The sequence below is a fragment of the Leptinotarsa decemlineata genome, unplaced genomic scaffold, assembly GCF_025532065.1.
Source record: "Leptinotarsa decemlineata unplaced genomic scaffold, Ldec_3_MD MMD2_tig00026299_RagTag_RagTag, whole genome shotgun sequence".
NCBI lineage: Eukaryota > Metazoa > Arthropoda > Insecta > Coleoptera > Chrysomelidae > Leptinotarsa > Leptinotarsa decemlineata.
The window spans coordinates 3,925,387-3,944,410 of NW_027412676.1; the positions used below are offsets into that span (position 1 = coordinate 3,925,387).

General features: G+C 31.8%; 2 protein-coding genes and 1 long non-coding RNA gene across 3 annotated transcripts in view; 2 read left to right on the forward strand and 1 right to left on the reverse strand.

Annotated features, from left to right (window-relative positions):
* Acsf3 (Acyl-CoA synthetase family member 3) overlaps positions 1–3,122 on the forward strand; it is a 24,755-nt gene extending 21,633 nt beyond the window's left edge. Inside the window, exons 5-6 of the mRNA XM_074180715.1 lie at positions 544–755; positions 2,444–3,122. Of these exons, the coding sequence (XP_074036816.1) occupies positions 544–755; positions 2,444–2,907 (676 nt within the window). The 3' untranslated portion in view covers positions 2,908–3,122. The remainder of the gene's footprint in view (positions 1–543; positions 756–2,443) is intronic.
* Positions 1–6,794, reverse strand: part of LOC141484967 (uncharacterized) — a 7,798-nt gene extending 1,004 nt beyond the window's left edge. The window contains exon 1 of the long non-coding RNA XR_012466908.1: positions 6,499–6,794. This is a non-coding gene — a long non-coding RNA (uncharacterized lncRNA). The remainder of the gene's footprint in view (positions 1–6,498) is intronic.
* Positions 6,795–15,842: 9,048 nt separating this feature from the next.
* Positions 15,843–17,925, forward strand: TfIIEbeta (Transcription factor IIEbeta). Its single transcript, XM_023160337.2, has 6 exons — positions 15,843–16,066; positions 16,124–16,231; positions 16,297–16,459; positions 16,512–16,712; positions 17,083–17,263; positions 17,429–17,925. The coding sequence occupies exons 1-6, from the start codon at positions 16,005–16,007 to the stop codon at positions 17,593–17,595; spliced, it is 882 nt and encodes a 293-aa protein (XP_023016105.2). The 5' UTR covers positions 15,843–16,004; the 3' UTR covers positions 17,596–17,925.
* The last annotated feature ends 1,099 nt before the right edge of the window (positions 17,926–19,024 follow it).

Sequence of the window (19,024 nt, forward strand, 5' to 3'; positions counted from 1 at the left end):
GTTATTGGCAACATTGCTAGTAACACATAGATGAAACAAATTAAATTGTTTGATTGGAGGTAGCTTATTCATTGTATATAAAATTATTTATCATTATTTAAGAAATAAACTTATCAGTAATGATCAAATATACTCCAATGTATAATGGATATGATTGAACTTTATCTACTTCTGATAGTGCGAATGGAATCCATTCATTAAGCAAGACTTGATTAACATTCCAAAAATTTGTGGATTTTTTTCATGACAGTATACATTTTATGACTAAAAATATTATATAATGATTTATTCTCTTTTATGCTTATTGTTTCTGAATTGCCCCTGTATATTATATCTTATATTTATTTGTGAAGTCTCCTTTCAATAATTTCACCATGAAATGTTCAATTCATCACTCTACTAATGAAGTTTCATTTGATATTTTGCCTTAGTCTTCCTCATTATAATTTGGAATTGTTCCATAATTTTTTATATTTGATTATATTTATATTGATTATATTTTACCCGAATAATCAGGCAGTCAAAGTTGTGAATGATTTACAGATACGGTATGACAGAAACGGGAATGACATTATCACATGTTTATGAATCTGATCGGGAACCTGGTAATGTTGGAATACCTTTACCAGGTGTCTCAATCAGGTTAGTTGAGGATGATGAGAATAGTGAAGAACTGAAGACCATTTTAGAGTGTTCCAACGTTGATGGAGAACTTAAATTCACTGAGAAAGTTTACAAAAGCGAAAATCATAAAGGTGAGATATTGATAGAGAAAAGAAATAAGTATACTGGAATATAGAAAAAAATAAGAATATTTTGATGCAATAGAAGTTAATTATTTATAATTTAATTCAAATTTTATTTTAATTTAGAGGGGAACTTTTTCAAGGGCTAAGAGGAATATTTTCATTCCAACTACTTGCTTATGCTATTATTACTTTGCATTTACATTAAATTTACTGACCACTATAAAAAAATTATTTAACTGAATCGAACACTTTCCTGGGTAATGGACAACCTTGTAACAATATTTCACTAATCACAAACTAATTCATTCACAACACTTAGCAACTAACGCTTAATTTATTTCCACTATTTGAATTTCTTGTTTAGCCGCTCGATTCACTTTCTGAACTGCCCTCTTGGGTCGGGAAGACGTGCTTATATCGGTAACGGTTTGGTCTTAGAATTTTATCGGCGATTCCCGACTCCATTCTTTTACGGTGATGTCATGTGTTTGTTCCATGATTCGGCCGGCGTACTTCAGATTCGTTACAGTATGTTTCAGCATACCAAGAGTATATAGACCCTTTAAAAATAAAGTCTATTGTAGAAACTATATATTATATAATTATTCACCACCTTTTAGCTCAAAAATGTTTGTTGATCACATTTATTTTTTATGATATTTAATTAATTAATGAATAATTCAAATTAACCAAATAAAAATCGCAACATATTGCAACTTTATAGGTCGATGGTGTTCAAAGGAAATTTTCATAAAAATTTGCATCAACTCATTATTGATGAAGTGGATTCACTCATTTATTCTGAAACGAATTTAATTGCTATTAGAATGCCAGGAGTGACTCATAAGTGACAAAAAACTAAGACAAACATAAGAATGTCAAATATTCACTTATCAACATTATGATGAAATATCCTCAGAATTGGGATTTTTACTTTTTCATCTGTCTACAAAAAATATTAGAAAGTATCAAAGAAAGAAAGAAAGCAATTAATTTCAGATTTATACTGGAAAAAACCCTCCTGAAATAACTACTTTCACATGAAAATTAAATAACATGAAATGAAAAGTTTTTTTTCAATACGATTACTTTCATACGATCATTGAATTAAATGAAAAACAATTTTTTCCATTTGATCTGTTCTTCAAACATTCCATATGCAATTGAAACAGATATCATTAACATTTCACTACACAAAGTGATAAATGGAGGAATATTGATAAAAAATTTCACTTACAATGGAAATCCAGCATTCTCAAGGTGTACTTCTCAAAATTTCGGATTGAAAATGCATTGCTTCGAATACCTTATCAGTACCTATTTGAATTTTTGAAGTCGAAAACTCGCGCATTTTTTGTACAACATTATGTATTTATGTCACCAGGTGACAGGCTTATCTCCCGATGACAGTATGTAAAACATTCATACAGTTATTTGATTTTGTTCCCAAAAACTAATATCTCCTAAAAAGTATGCCACCTCTCCATTTGATCTCAAAATCCACTGTTTTGAAAAATACTTCATCAACTCATGTGTCATTTGGGGTGAAAACTTTATATCGATTTTTTCAAAGGTGAAAGTCTAAAATATTTTCTCATGATTTCAATCAAGTACCTGCCAAGGTCTGTAAAGAACATTAGGTCTTAGTACTGTAAGGTATTTTGCAATAAATTACCGATTTTCTTCATTGTCAGGTGAGCTGCTCGTGAAGGGTGATGGCATTTTCAGAGAATACTACAATCGTCCTGAGGCAACTCGCAAAGAATTCACCAATGACGGCTGGTTCAAAACTGGAGATATTTGTGAGTATTTAGCAGAAAAAAAAGTATTCAAAATTGTTGGAAGGAAGAGTGTCGACATTATCAAATCAGGGGGTTACAAATTGAGTGCCCTAGAAATCGAAGCAAAGCTTCTGTTACATCCTGACATACAAGAATGTGCCGTCGTGGGATTAGAAGATGAAACATGGGGTCAGCAAGTAGCTGCGTTTGTTGTACCAAAGCAAGATAAGGAAATTACCTTAGAAAATCTTCGAAAGTGGTCAGAGGATAAGATGCCCAAATATTGGGTTCCCAAAGTATTGAAAATAATGAATTCTATACCAAAAAATGCAATGGGGAAGGTTAATAAGAAGGAATTGGCGAAATCTTTTTCATAAGGGAACAAAAACTTGTGCAATAATGATTATCAGTGCCATAACTTTTGTATTACAACTAGGCACCAGGAAAACATACTTATTATTTTGAACATTATAAATTGTGGCATTCATGACTGTTGAGTGGGGTAATCGATGATTTTCAAGACTGTTTTGTAATTCAAATTTCAAGTCGAGTGATTGGAAAGTATTAAAAGACTTGTTTTCTACAATGAAAATTGTTTTTGTTATTAATGGTTTCCCATTTCCCTCCATTAAAAATATACAAAGCATCTAACCTGAAACACACACATAGAATATCTCCGGAACTGGATATTCTATTTCAATTTTGCAAATGCTAGTTGCTTAACAGGAATGATGATCTCAAGAGCCAATTCAAATTTTTTGATATTAAGTACAGCGCTGTAGCTCAAATTTTTTTATAGCAACAACTGTCAAATATGTGTATTTGATAAGACATTGAATTTTCATCATACTAATATAGTTATGATTATTTGATCTTTTTTCATATAACTTGCTGTTTTAAAGATGTATAGAATTCAAGAATTTTCTTCTAAAAATTTAAACCAACTGTTGACAAAAATGGTTTTTGAATTGATGCAGAAGATTCCTCTCATGAATTATGAATGAAAATTTTTGTAAAAATACACCTTTTTCGAAATACAGGGTGCTGAAATTCAAAAATTGATTTTTTTTCTCATTCAGAACTTCTGAAATATTAATTATTTCTACATGAAATTCTAGGTATTACCTTACTGTATATGGCATTATTTTTCAGAAGTAATATCATGTTTCTATCAGCAGCCACTGGCTTACAGTAGAAGTAGTTGATCCCATTTATACTGTAATTTTTTATGCCACTGGTCTGTGCTCAAATATATTTACATATTTAGAGTCAGCGCCGTCTTTGGGGAAGTAATAACTACTATTTAGTTGTTTACAATACAAACAAAAAAGGTAAAAACAAGCAAAATAGCATAAGACGCTCAGGTTATTTATTATGTTGTTAACCCTTCGCCACTCGCATACATTTTTTCCCCTTAGTCACTTGCTCATTAAGAGCTGGCATATTAACCGAGCTCAATGTTGCCAAATTTTTCTTATTTTTAAATATAAATTGAAAAAATTCTTTGGTGAATGATTTTAAGTTGAAATAAAAATAAATTTTAATTTCTGTAAAATTGTTATAATTCTGAATAATATTTCTAATTTTTACACCGTTAAAATTACAAAAATAACTTTATAACACTTAATTTACCCTTTTATAAGTTTATATAGTGTTCAAAACATATATCTGTTAAACGATTAGCATTTGTATTCAAAGTCAGTTTAACTTGGAATAAAAGTTCTGGCTTTCATGGTAATTTTTAAAGTAAATTTTGTTGGCTATTTGAGGCACCTGTAAGGTCCAAACCTGTTCAGGTTTGCTAAAATAACGTTTGAATATGAAAAAATATCAATTTTAGAGGAAACCACGAAAACAATATTTTCGATATGGTTTTATTGCCTATTTTTTGAAAAGTTGGTTTACCACTAAACTCTCGACTGAGTCAATAATCGTATTTTCAACAACTTCAAAATGAACTGTACACTGTTTCTTTCTTTAATTGTCTAACACCATCATGTTCCATTGGATTTTATTTTAAATTTGTGATGCTGGAACACCTGAAATGAAGATTCATAATTCATAGATCAAAACACTTACTGGTAGGTATATAATCAAAACAAATAACTTACAAATACTGTTCGAAATTATCTCATTTCATTTGTAACTTTGACGAGAATTCATTTACTGAAAGACTTGCATGTGGCAATAATTGTATTCTGAAAATCAGCCATATTTTCAATCGGTGTCTGCCATCCCATTTCTATTGATCGAACATTTCAAATACTTATTTATACCCTCTGTTACGTAACCAACGTAAATGTATTCACCACCAGTAATGGCAATTATGCTATTTATCATATTGTGAAAATGACTTTCATCACTCCAAATAATATTTTTTAATATACTTTCTATTCTAAAAATCGGAAAATCTAATATTTCCAATTTGTGGACGAGTTTTACTTCATAAACATGTAATTTTTTCTCTCAATATCCTACCGCAAGACCTTCTTGAATTCTCAGTTTTGATTCCTATTTCTTCTAGGCGTATCTCTGGGTCATTGAACATATTGAAGAACCAGAGCTGTGTTGTGAACAAATCACTTTCACCCTTTGGATTTTTCAAATGCACCAAATTTTTCTAAATATTGTCGCAAACTTCCAAGTGTTTTACGATCAGGAACATTTTTACTACACTCTCAAAAATGCCGAATTTTTCACTTTTCGATCATCGAAATATTATGAATATTTCAGTTTTACACTGCAGTCCATTGTTTAAATAATTAATATTGAAATCGCCTGTTAGCAAGACAGTCGCATTGAGATAAATTATACGAAAACGTATATACCGAGCTAGAGGGAGATATATATATATATATATATATATTGGATATATATATATATATATATTGGATATATATATATATATATATATATATATATATATATATATATATATATATATATATTGGATATATATATATATATATATATATATATATATATATATATATATATATATATATATATATATATATATATATATATATATATATATATATATATATATATATATATATTGGATTGTTTCTTATTTTCGAGAACCCATTTCCATATTAAATTTATTTCTTCCTCTGTTTCTTTTAGCAAGTCAAGTATCGATTTGCCTATGTTATTACACTCCAAAAGAGACTTGTTCACTTTTAAGATATTTTTTTATAATTTGCAAATTATTTTTGTATATCACTTGATATATATTCAAGTCATATTTATGAGTTTCCGAGATTATCATGCTGAAATCTTGCGAGAAAGTCTTCCAACAGTGCGGTAGGGATATTACAACCATATCTTTTTTGGAAATTTTTTTTGCAAAAGTGGTTGCAGTATCTATAAGTTACTCATCACCAGCATAGGGTTTTACAATAGATTAAACAGAATATTCTTTTGTTAAGCTGGTCAAAATTTCCACCATTCCCTCACCTAGAAATAATTAATATTTTTCTTTTTTTTTTATTGCTAGTTCCGTTTTTATACTCATCGACCTGAATCTGTTTCTGCCTGTTGTCTGTTATTATTTTTCTTCTCTTCTTTGATTGACGACTTGTTTATTTTGTCGAAATTCATGTTCACTGAGGATACACTACAAAAACACACTTTTGTCTATTTTCCACGATATTTCTTTATTGTTGACTAGTTTCGGCTATTACACCATTTTCAAAACTAACTGATTACCCCCCATGCCCCCTCACGGGTGAGTGCCCTGAAGTAGAAGCTTCCCCCCAGCTAGTTAGCGAGGAGAACCTACTACCCCACTCCATCCACCCCCGCTCTCCGAGCGGTCCTCAACTTACTGATGGGCACTTCAGCAAGATTGACATCTGACCTCTTTTGGTCGAAGGTCAGCCTTTAGGTGCTATTCTTTCGCGATCAAACTGATTACATTTAAATCTGATAGTTGCCTATCCTATCATAAATAATTTGGTACCTACTTTTTGTATACCTGTAATATCCATGAACATAACAAAACAAAGCTTTTGATATAATGTAGGTTTTGGGAACTGGATTATAGATTCAAGAGCGGACTATTATTTAGATCAAGTTGTTCATTGAGGACAATAGAATTGGGATTTTTCTTTGACTTGTTTATTTCCATAGATTCCAACAAATTCCTCATTTTCCCTTTTTCGCATATGTGAAGGAACTTTTAATTATCTCTTTCTATTTTATGTTTCGAATTTTGAAGATGTTCATACATAAATGATTTTTTTATGTCATACATGTCATTTCGGATATGTCATACATATCATTTCGGCCGATTAAGGGTTAATAGCCAAAGTTACCTAAATCGAAACCTGTTGCCAATGCATTACAATGAAGACTATCCATATGTAAACATGTACGAATCATATGAAGAGAATTATTTCTGTTATTAAAGATAATCGCGGTAACACAGACAGGAAAAATCAGAATACTTTAAACATTTCACATAGAAGAGCAGCTGCTATATTGGAACTGATTTGCAAATCCCGCGCACTGCAAGTCGCCAACAACATAGATCCAATCAAACGTTTTTCTAAAGAACATTTACCAGCTGTTAGTTTAATGTCGCTACATCCCAGTTCGACATTAAATATGAACATGAAGTGGAATTATGGTACAAGTTGTGGAAAGATGAAGGTAAACAAAATGAAGATCTAAAAAAAGCTGACTTTACATATGTGCTAAAGGAGGCGGACACTTTCTACCATTATATCGTTGGCACACCCGTGAACAACGAGCAATATAGACCTTGCGACGTGTAAAAACGTGGTTGAGGACTCAAGATGTATAATCATCTTCCTGAAATGCGTAGCAAACTGTACTGAATTTCGAAAATCAACAATGGATTTTCTTATCTAGAGGCCCTATTATAGTTTGCAAGAATTTTATAACCATACCTTTTGATCATATTTTATACACATATTTGTGTTTTTATGCATTATTTTGTCATTTTAAAAATTATTTTTGTGTTTGTATGTGTATATGTGTGTGTTTGTATATACCGGGTGTCCCACATTTTATGTGACAGGCAATATCTGGTTTGTTGAAGGAGATACACAAAAATGTTTCATACAAAAGTTTTAGGAATTCATGAGAGCTATATTTTGATATAATTTTTAAATATACAGGGTGTTTGGTGTAGGTGCTACAGACCAAAATTCTATTTTTTAAAATAGAACGCCCTGTATATCATTACATATTCAGATGCTACGTTAAATTCCGATATCATTTCATGTTTGGTTTTTGAAATTCGGTTACGGCGTTGTTGAGTTATTGCACTTTTCCTTAAATATAAAGTTTCAAAAAAACTTATTTACTCGTACACGAATCCAGTCTATATCTTTTATTAAATTGAACTAGACTACTACTTAATACAAACCATTATTCTCACCTCTACGATACGATATCGATATCAGTTGTATATAATATTGAAATTCTTGAGAATGTGACTAACTTGAGGGTGAATTGCTTTATATTGCACAATTTCATCAAGTAGCTTATGCTTGTTGATGCCATAGTAACAAATGTTGTTGAATTGTATCTACTTGTCAGTTCGATTCAGTAATTCTTTGCAAAACAGTAACTGTGTTCTTTGTGCGAAAACTCCAGTATGCCTTTCGCGTTTAGTCCAAGTGATTGTATTGATATGTTATTAATTTTTGGGGAATGTCAGAAAAACTGCCGTCAAGCACAACGTCTATACCAAGAACGTTTTCCAGACAGACCCATTCCGTCACGAATGACTTTTTCGAGAGTTGTAGAAAAATTGCGAACTGGGTCATTTCCTTCTACTATAAAGCATCGTCACCATACGAGATCTGTTAGAACTGAAGATTTAGAGATCAATGTGTTGGCTTATATTATTATTCATTCACATGTTTGTATCCATACTCTTGCAGAAGAAGTCGGTGTGAGTAAATCTAATGTACAGAGAATTCTGAAAGAAAATAAATACCACCCATTCAAAATTCAGTTGGTAAAAGGTTTGAAACCCACGGACTTTGAACGACGACTTGAATTCATTGCTTGTATTCAGGTAATATTACATGAAAGTCCTAACATATTCAGTCAAATTTTGTGGAGCGATGAATCGCGATTCCACAATAATGGAGTTGTGAATCGACATAACAGTCACTATTGGTCTCAAGAAACTCCCCACTGGGTCCGCGAAACTAATTTTCAAACTACTTGGGGTATTAATGTATGGTGTGGATTGTTCAATGGCCGCATCATAGGACCTTACTTTTTTAATGATTGCGATATTTACATTTTCTAGAAAATGATTTGATCCAGTTGATGGAAGATATTCCCATAGCAGAACGACAAGGAAGTTGGTGGCAACAAGATGGTGCTCCTCCTCACAATTTACAGGTTGTTACTGAATATCTGGATAGAACGTACCCAAATAGATGGATTGGTAATAAGGATCCAGTTCGGTGGCCGGCTCGTGCCCCAGATTTATCACCGCTTGATTTTTTCCTATGGGGTTATTTAAAAGATATTGTTTTCACTACTCCCCCTTTGAATGTGGATGATCTGAAAATGAAAATTCGACTGGCGTGCAGTGATATTACGCCTGATATTATAAGAGCGACTTGTACGAGAGAAGTGATTCGACGTTTCGAAGCCTGTATAATATCTAATGGGCATCACTTTCAACAATTTTTATGACTTATTTCTAGGTACCTACCATTCATATGAAATGATTTATCAAGTTATATTATTTACATTATTATTAATTAAAGATTTGTTTTCGAATACACCTCTTTTAATTTCGCAATTGTTTCATATTCAAAATGATTCCTGACTGAATTCCACAACTCAAAATTGAAACCATTACTTAGAACACCCAAAATTTTGACTAATTTTCATGTGATCTGATGCAGAGAGAATAATTGTATGAGATATTTTTAAAAATAATAGTCATTCTCAAGACTTTACATTTTAAGCAATAACTCAACAACGCCGTAACCGAATTTCAAAAACCAAACATGAAATGATATCAGAATTTAACGTAGCATCTGAATATGTAATGATATACAGGGCGTTCTATTATAAAAAATGAAATTTTGGTCTGTAACACCTACACCAAACACCCTGTATATTTAACAATTATGTCAAAATATAGCTCTCATGAACTCCTAAAACTTTTGTATGAAACATTTTTGTGTATCTCCTTCAACAAACCAGATATTGCCTGTCACATAAAATGTGGGACACCCGGTATATATATATATATATATATATATATATATATATATATATATATATATATATATATGTATATATATATATATATATATATATATATATATATATATATATATATATATATATATATATATATATATATATATATATATATATATATATATATATAAAATCTAGAAAGGTTAATGCAGTCAAGCTGCTGGAAAATAATTCCATGAAAATCAAAAAATAAATAGATAAGTACTCTTTGATCATTCCCATATTGATTTCAATTTAAGAGCCACCGGTATACAGCTGTTTCAGCCTATTGGGCATCGTCAGTACCGGGCAGGCGGTCCTCGATTGAAGACAAAATGAGAAAAAACCAAGAAAGTACTTGATAAAAATAGCTGCGTAAACGCAAGCGAAACATAAGTGGAACCACCTATTGGTGTGACACCCAAGTCAACTTGCCAAGTTTTTATGTCAGTGTTGGTGGTTTGACCAATCAACCGACAACTGCGGTAGCAGAAATTTGGGAAGCTATTTTTATCAAGTACTTTCTTGGTTTTTTCTCATTTTGTCTTCAATCGGGGACCGCCTGCCCGGTACTGACGATGCCCAATAGGCTGAAACAGCTGTATACCGGTGGCTCTTAAATTGAAATCAATATGGGAATGATCAAAGAGTACTTATCTATTTATTTTTTGATTTTCATGGAATTATTTTCCAGCAGCTTGACTGCATTAACCTTTCTAGATTTCATATCATTTCTAGAAACATGTGGATTCGTTTTCCGATGGCATTTCAGGTTAGCTTCCCAAATTTCTGCTACCGCAGTTGTCGGTTGATTGGTCAAACCACCAACACTGACATAAAAACTTGGCAAGTTGACTTGGGTGTCACACCAATAGGTGGTTCCACTTATGTTTCGCTTGCGTTTACGCAGCTATTTTTATCAAGTACTTTCTTGGTTTTTTCTCATTTTGTCTTCAATCGGGGACCGCCTGCCCGGTACTGACGATGCCCAATAGGCTGAAACAGCTGTATACCGGTGGCTCTTAAATTGAAATCAATATGGGAATGATCAAAGAGTACTTATCTATTTATTTTTTGATTTTCATGGAATTATTTTCCAGCAGCTTGACTGCATTAACCTTTCTAGATTTCATATCATTTCTAGAAACATGTGGATTCGTTTTCCGATGGCATTTCAGGTTAGCTTCCCAAATTTCTGCTACCGCAGTTGTCGGTTGATTGGTCAAACCACCAACACTGACATAAAAACTTGGCAAGTTGACTTGGGTGTCACACCAATAGGTGGTTCCACTTATGTTTCGCTTGCGTTTACGCAGCTATTTTTATCAAGTACTTTCTTGGTTTTTTCTCATTTTGTCTTCAATCGGAGACCGCCTGCCCGGTACTGACGATGCCCAATAGGCTGAAACAGCTGTATACCGGTGGCTCTTAAATTGAAATCAATATGGGAATGATCAAAGAGTACTTATCTATTTATTTTTATATATATATATATATATATATATATATATATATATATATATATATATATATATATATATATATATACAGTGTGACCCATTTAAAATGGAACCACCCCTGTAGAATGTGCATTTTTCAATCAATCTCAATTTTTTTTTATTGAAATATTAAAAATGAAAAACTGTATCTTGACACTAACTTTCACAATTTTAGTTTCATTTCCAAGGCACCAAGACTACACCACTGGATTCGTAGTCGTTATAAATCAAAACTGTCAAATTTTCTTTAAAAAATATTTGTTAACAACGAAGTTACAACAACTTCAATTTTGGAAACAAAGTATTTGTTTGTAATTTTTATTCAGATTATAGACATATTTGAGATCTGACAGCACTGTCATCACCAAGTAGAACACCAGTGAATTTGTACAGTGAAAATCCGAAGTCAACAGCTCAATGCGTTCTACAGTTATAACTCCTGAAAATATGGTAATGTGAGAGATTTGTGGTGCAAGCGTTTTGTAATAAAAATCTGACTACGCCACTGGATTTGTGGATAATATTCCCTTAAAATCATTCATTTGAGTGTAGGTTACGAGAAGTGAAAATTAAAATAAAAATTGAATAAATGAATAACAGAAAATTAAAAGTTCATTTTCAAGTTACGCAGTAGTAGACCAAGTTCAGAATCTCATGTCATGGGATCTCCCAATTGCGCTTTTACCAAATCTTGATAGAATCTTGAAGTATTAATGGTCATACTTGTAAGCTTTTTGGAAGTTTCCCAATAATAAATAATAGTACTTTTGTAACAGCGCACCTGGAAAATCACATTTTATGAGATTCTGAACTTACTCTACCTTCTTCTATAGCTGATGAAAACAAAATGTATACAAACAAGTTTCAAAGTATTTATTCAACAATTAATTGCCATTAAGAAAAAACTGATACTAAAATAAACATTGATTTAAAACTAAACATTCAAATTTTTGTGGCTTCTACCAAACCTCCATTAAGTTCAATACATTTATCGTATCTCTTCCGAATATTGTTTACACTATTTCTTATTTGTTGAACTGTAATTTCGGCACAAGCTTGTCGTATCCTTTGCATGAGTTCAGCTCGATTCGTTGGTCTTGTTCTGTATACTTTTTGTGTCAGAATACCCCACAGAAAAAAGTCTAATATTGTTAGATCAGGCGATCTAGGTGGCCATTCAATTAAGTCACTACCTCGTCCTATCCAATGATTTGGAAACTGGTTATTTAGCCACTCTTTAACAATCCTCGAATTGTGCACGGAACAGCCGTCGAGCTGAAAATATAAATTTACTTGTTCCGCAAGAGGCATTTCATCTATTTCGTCCGATAATTGGTTATTTAGAAATTCCAAAAAATTTTGCCCGTTTATGTTTCCATCAAAAAAATATGAACCTATTATTCTATTTTGTACTATACCACACCAAACGTTAACTTTTTCGGAATATTGACTTTTACAATTTATGATCCAGTGCGGATTTTCCGTAGCCCAATACCGAGCATTTTGCGATGAAACTACCCCATTGGTGCTGAAAGAAGCTTCATCACTAAACATTATGCAGTTTAAAAAATTTCTTGTATTCAGGTACTCGCCTTGTGCCCACAAACAAAATTCCATACGTTTCACTTCATCACCTGCCTTTAAAGAGTGAAGAAATTTAGGTTTAAATGCTCTCATTTTGTTTTGTTTAAGACATCGTCGAATAGTCTCTCTCGGTAAGTTTAAATCCAAACTGGCGACTCGTAATCTTTTGTTTGGCTGGTTTCTAAAATAATCTAAAACAGCACCTTGGTTTAAATTTCTTCTTCAGTGATTATTTTTTAAAATATGTTTGCTGACTGCACCGGTTTCTTTAAATGTTTTGTTAATTTTACTGACGGTGCTTCTGTCAATGGGAAGTCGATTTGGATGTCTGTGATTAAATATCCTAGCTGCTTCTCTTTCACTATGATAATTGTCCCCAGAAATTCTCACAATTTCAATTCTTTCTTCTAATGATAATTGCAAAGCCATTATTAAATGCACGTAACTAACAACTATTATTTTATTTATGATTAACTGTCAAAATCACAACCTACTGTTGATTTATTATAAAACCTTTGCATAATGAGTTCAGCTTCCTCAAATTATTGATATCTCCTCTAAAAGATTGTTTTAGCTGAGTTATGAAGAATTTACAGGGAACAATTTTTGTCCTGCTCTCTGTTTTATTATTGAATAAATGATTTCCATGCTTTAAATCAATTTGATTTTAGCGGCTATGCGGAAGAATGTACTAAGTACTGTATAACTTGAAAATGAATTTTTAATTTTCTGTTATTCTAGAATACACTTCTCGTAACCTACACTCAAATGAATGATTTTAAGGGAATATTATCCACAAATCCAGTGGCGTAGTCAGATTTTTATTACAAAACGCTTGCACCACAAATCTCTCACATTACCATATTTTCAGGAGTTATAACTGTAGAACGCATTGAGCTGTTGACTTCGGATTTTCACTGTACAAATTCACTGGTGTTCTACTTGGTGATGACAGTGTTGTCAGATCTCAAATATGTCTATAATCTGAATAAAAATTACAAACAAATACTTTGTTTCCAAAATTGAAGTTGTTGTAACTTCGTTGTTAACAAATATTTTTTAATGAAAATTTGACAGTTTTGATTTATGACGACTACGAATCCAGTGGTGTTGTCAAATTTGAAAACAAAAATTGCCTAATAAACTTTTGCCGTTTTTGACAAACAAAAAAAACCATAGAGTGCCTTGGAAATGAAACTAAAATTGTGAAAGTTAGTGTCAAGATACAGTTTTTCATGCTTAATATTTCAATAAAAAAAAATTGAGATTGATTGAAAAATGCACATTCTACAGGGGTGGTTCCATTTTAAATGGGTCACACTGTATATATATATATATATATATATATATATATATATATATATATATATATATATATATATATAAGAAGAGAATGACGTCATTTTTGGTAATTTTGTATATCCAACATAACAACGTTAAAATTCCCACTGCAATGAATTCAACAGCAATGAAACTAGTAACATTTCATTTTGTAAGGTGCTCAACTGATAGTAAAATTTCAGACGTTATCAAATCGGAAAAAACTCAAAAACTGTCAGTCTTTATTTCCTTCTCAGAACTAATAATTTCTTTTGATAAGACCTGCGTATATTCAATATGCCTAAAGCATTGTCGAAATAATCCCAACAAATACTAAAAGTGAGTAAGGATAATAGCAATAAAACATATCAACAGTACAAAAAAATTTGGAAGTTCGAAGTAGTGCACATGTTAGCAACGCCGTAACTTGTCATCTTGTTATTCATGTAAACAACCTACAGGTTGTTCACGGTAAGAAGAGAATGACGTCACATGATGACAAGTTACGGCGTTGCCAACATGTGCACTATTTCGAACTTTCAAATTTTGTTTGTACTGTTGATATGTTTTATTGCTATTATCCTTACTTACTTTTAGTATTTGTTGGGAATATTTCGACCTGAGATTTCGACAATGCTTTAGACATATTGAATATACGCAGGTCTTATCAGAAGAAATGATCAGTTCTGCAAAGAAAAGAAAGACTGACAGTTTTCAAGTTTTTTTCGATTCGGCAACGTCTGAAATTTTACTATCAGTTGAGCAACTTACAAAATGAAATGTTACTAGCTTCATTGCTGTTGAACGCATTTCAGTGGGAATTTTAACGTTGTTATGTTGGATATTACACAAAATTACCAAAAATGACGTCATTTTCTACTTAACGTGCACAGCCTATATATTTTTTTAATCACTACCTTCACTGCTCATGTGAAACTCATATGTTGAAAATAACGATCAAAACAATATAATCTAGGATTTTCTTTGTCTGTTCCCCCCCCCTATATACAATCCTGGCTACGTCCTTGCTTCCTGCTATTTTATTTACTATAAGTTGACTTCCTTCGAAACAAATGATCGCTAGATGTCATAATAGCTTCAGTTTTCCTGTGAATCAAGTAACACTTTTCTACTGAAACGTTTCTATGTAAATAATATAGGTGTTGATAAGAATATTCGGTTGATACTATCCTTCTAAAATAAAGTAATTAAATATTCATCGGGGAATGTACCACAAGATAATTCATCATACTAACATCTACATTGAGATTCAATATCGTTATTTTCACTTTGGCAGTTCACTTCATGCAACATTGAATTCTTTTTTTTTTGCACATGGAGCATTCGAAAGTGTTTCACAACAAAGGAATATAATTTCTTGAACTTGTAAAAATAATGAATATGAATTCTATAATATCCGCAACTGTTTGTTGATTAGAATCTGTTGCTGTGAATGATTTTTTAGCACAACTTGAGAAACTCGTCCTAAGAAAATAGCGGCCTAATTGCGCAAGAAAAACACTCCAATTAACCCATGCTCGGAAGTGTCAATTCAGATTGCATTTTGCTCAGAGTAATAAATATGTCTTTTGTTACTCTGAGGCATTTTTTGTTGGTGTTGTTCTGTGTTCGTCAGAACACAGGTAAGATCACTTACTGTTCTGTGTCAGATCAAATTAACAGCTGATGAGGTGCTATAAACATGGGTGACAAATAAAGAGTAAATTATCTTGTGTCAACAATAACGTTGTCTAATTACCAAAACAAGCTTGTGAATTCAGTATTATAGGCGATTTACTTTTTTTTCTAAATTATCTAAGAAAATGGATCCTGCCTTACTAAGGGAAAGAGAGTTATTCAAAAAGAAAGCATTAACAACACCAACGTAAGATTCTCTATTTTCAATATTTTTTGTAATGTAATGAAAAGCTTTTTTATTTAGAGTTGAGAAAAAAAAATCTGAACCGAAACCGGAACCTAACAAAGAAGAAAAGAAAAAGTCAAAATCATCAAGTGGGAGTAATGTTGCCCCAAAGCTTGATATAAACACGTGAGTTTTTCTAAAAGTACGGATACAATTCAGTGTGTATTTCATACTTTATAATGAATTTCAAGGTATAAAACATCTACAGGAAGTTCCCAGTACCGTTTTGGAGTTTTAGCAAAAATTGTTAAACATATGAAAACACGACATCAAGATGGTGAAACATATCCTCTAACATTAGAAGAAATATTAGATGAGACGAATCAACTTGATGTTGGAAATAAAGTCAAACAGGTGACACGTCGCAAATTTACTAGAAACATTGATTCAGCTATTTCATTTACAGTGGTTGCAAACTGAAGCCCTCATAAATAATCCTAAAATAGAGGTGACACCAGAAGGAAAGTTTTTATTCAAAGCTTTATATAGACTCAAAGATAGAAAAAGTTTACTGAAGTTGTTGAAGCAGCAAGATTTGAAAGGCCTAGGAGGTGTCTTGTTAGATGATGTTCAAGAATCTTTACCTCATTGTGAAAAAGCTCTCAGGGTAATTTCAAATTCATACTCATTATCTGATAGTGTTTGATATTACTCAATATAGATTGTTGCTTTGATTTTGAACATATTGAATTTGTAATGTGAGCCTATCGGCAATTTAATATACTTAAGTAAAGACTAATTGGCAGATATTTGTCAACTTTTGTTATTAAAACATTGAGAACATTTTCTCTCATGTACAGTGATTTATGAAGCTTCTCAGGATCATAATCTGGATTTCATTATTTACTAGTATACTTGAATATGAGATATTCACAAATTAAATGTATGAAAATGTAAAAACTAATATATTCTCCTTATATAAGCTTGCTTATGTATCTATGTACTGGATTTCATTGAAGAATATACCTTTGTTGTAGATTTTACAAAATCAGAATGAAATAATTTTCATCACAAGGCCTATGGATAAAAAAAAAGTCTTGTTTTATAATGATAGAACAGCGTCGTTGCCGATTGATGAAGACTTTCAGAAATTATGGAGATCTGTAGCAGTAGATGCAATGGATGATGCTAAAATTGAAGAGTATTTAGACAAACAAGGTGAATCAACTATTTTGTTGATTTGAAAATTATTTTGTAAAGTAAAAATAAGTTATTGTACAATTGTGCTCTTCTGTAATTGCAGGTCATATTAAACAAATTGACAATATTGATCATACATAATAACATAAAATGTTGAAATAACTATTTTCTTATTTTTTATAGGAATTCGATCAATGCAGGATCATGGCCCTAAAAAACCAGTTGCTCCTAAAAGAAAAAAGGCTGGAAGTCGCAAAAAGGTGTTCAAGAAACCCCGAGACAACGAGCATTTGGCAGATGTACTTGAGACTTATGAGAATGACACATTGACTCAAAAAAATACTGTATAAAGTAGTTACATTCAGTTGGAGATGAAAATAAAAAAAATAGCGAGAGGTGGTCAAAGTCTGGTCATTTCATTGAGGATTTACTATCAGATTGGACACCAGAAAAGAGTATCTGAACCTAATTTCTGGAAAGATCATATTTATCTTCTGTGGAACAGACGTTGGCGTTGTCTTTTTTAAGAATCTCAAATTTAATTAAATTAATTAAATCGATAAATTGAATCTATCCTTATTTAATCTAATCAAAATGGTTTTCTTACACACCAGGTTTTTCATTGAAGTGTTTTCATGCTGTGTACAGAAATAGTTATTAAACTGATTATTGCCTCGGGATTGTTGATTCTTGACTTTTCGAAGAAATAATAATCTCCATGTGGGACAAGATACCTCACTAGTGAATTTTCTTAATTTTATGAATTAAGGTGTGACGAACAATACTTGAAATTGTTGGAATGGGTACATGATACTAGTCCTTTGGATGCTTTTCAAAGTATTGGCAATAAGAACTATGAAAAAAGGTTATTTCCCAAGCAGGCAAAAGGGGTTATTCATGAACCATCAATAGTATCACTACAGTATCAGTACAGTACCTATATATATGGCACTACAGCCAATAATAGTGGGAGAAAAAGTAAAACACTGTCTATCCATAGACAATAAAAATCAAAAATAAACAATATTGACCTTGAAGTAAGCGAGCAAAATGTCTACCTGATGCAATACACATCTGCAATTGATTTGTCATTGATTGTCTGACACATTAAAAAATACCTGGAGTATTCCTTATGACATTGCATTTGTCAATTACTCCACTTCTCGAGTTATTCCCAGGTGGTACAGGAGTTTTCAGATGATCCCATGAATAGAAATATCCAGGATTCATATCAAGACTGAGAGTTGGCCAATTTTGACATCCTGCATGTCCAATCCAGCAATTCACATTTCAATCACACATGTAAAAAATGTGATGAGGTAGTCACCAATAATTTCTACCCAAACGTTCATCGAAAATTTTTGCTGAAAGTTACTTATTGTGTTTCATCGTATTAACATTATTAACATTAAACATTAATCTTGTTTGACAATCCCGAGGCAGTAGAGCTTGAACCCGTTGTATGTGATGTGGGTATAGGATAATTTTTTAAAACTTTCCAAATGATTTTTGGTCTGACACTAAACTGCAATCTTCCAGGTACTATTTGAAGTATATTTTATCCTATCACATTAAGTATGGCTTCTTCTAATTCAGGCGTTGTTACAGTTTCCAGTCTTCTACCACATGTATTTTTAATAAAACTACCAATTTCACATAATCTTGCATGTATCGTAGCGTAAATCTTTTAACACATTAAATTACTCTGTTACGATATATGTCCTGGTGAATTCTCTGTGCTTCTGCTTCTTCACATAAATAAAGTGATTAAAGTCAAAT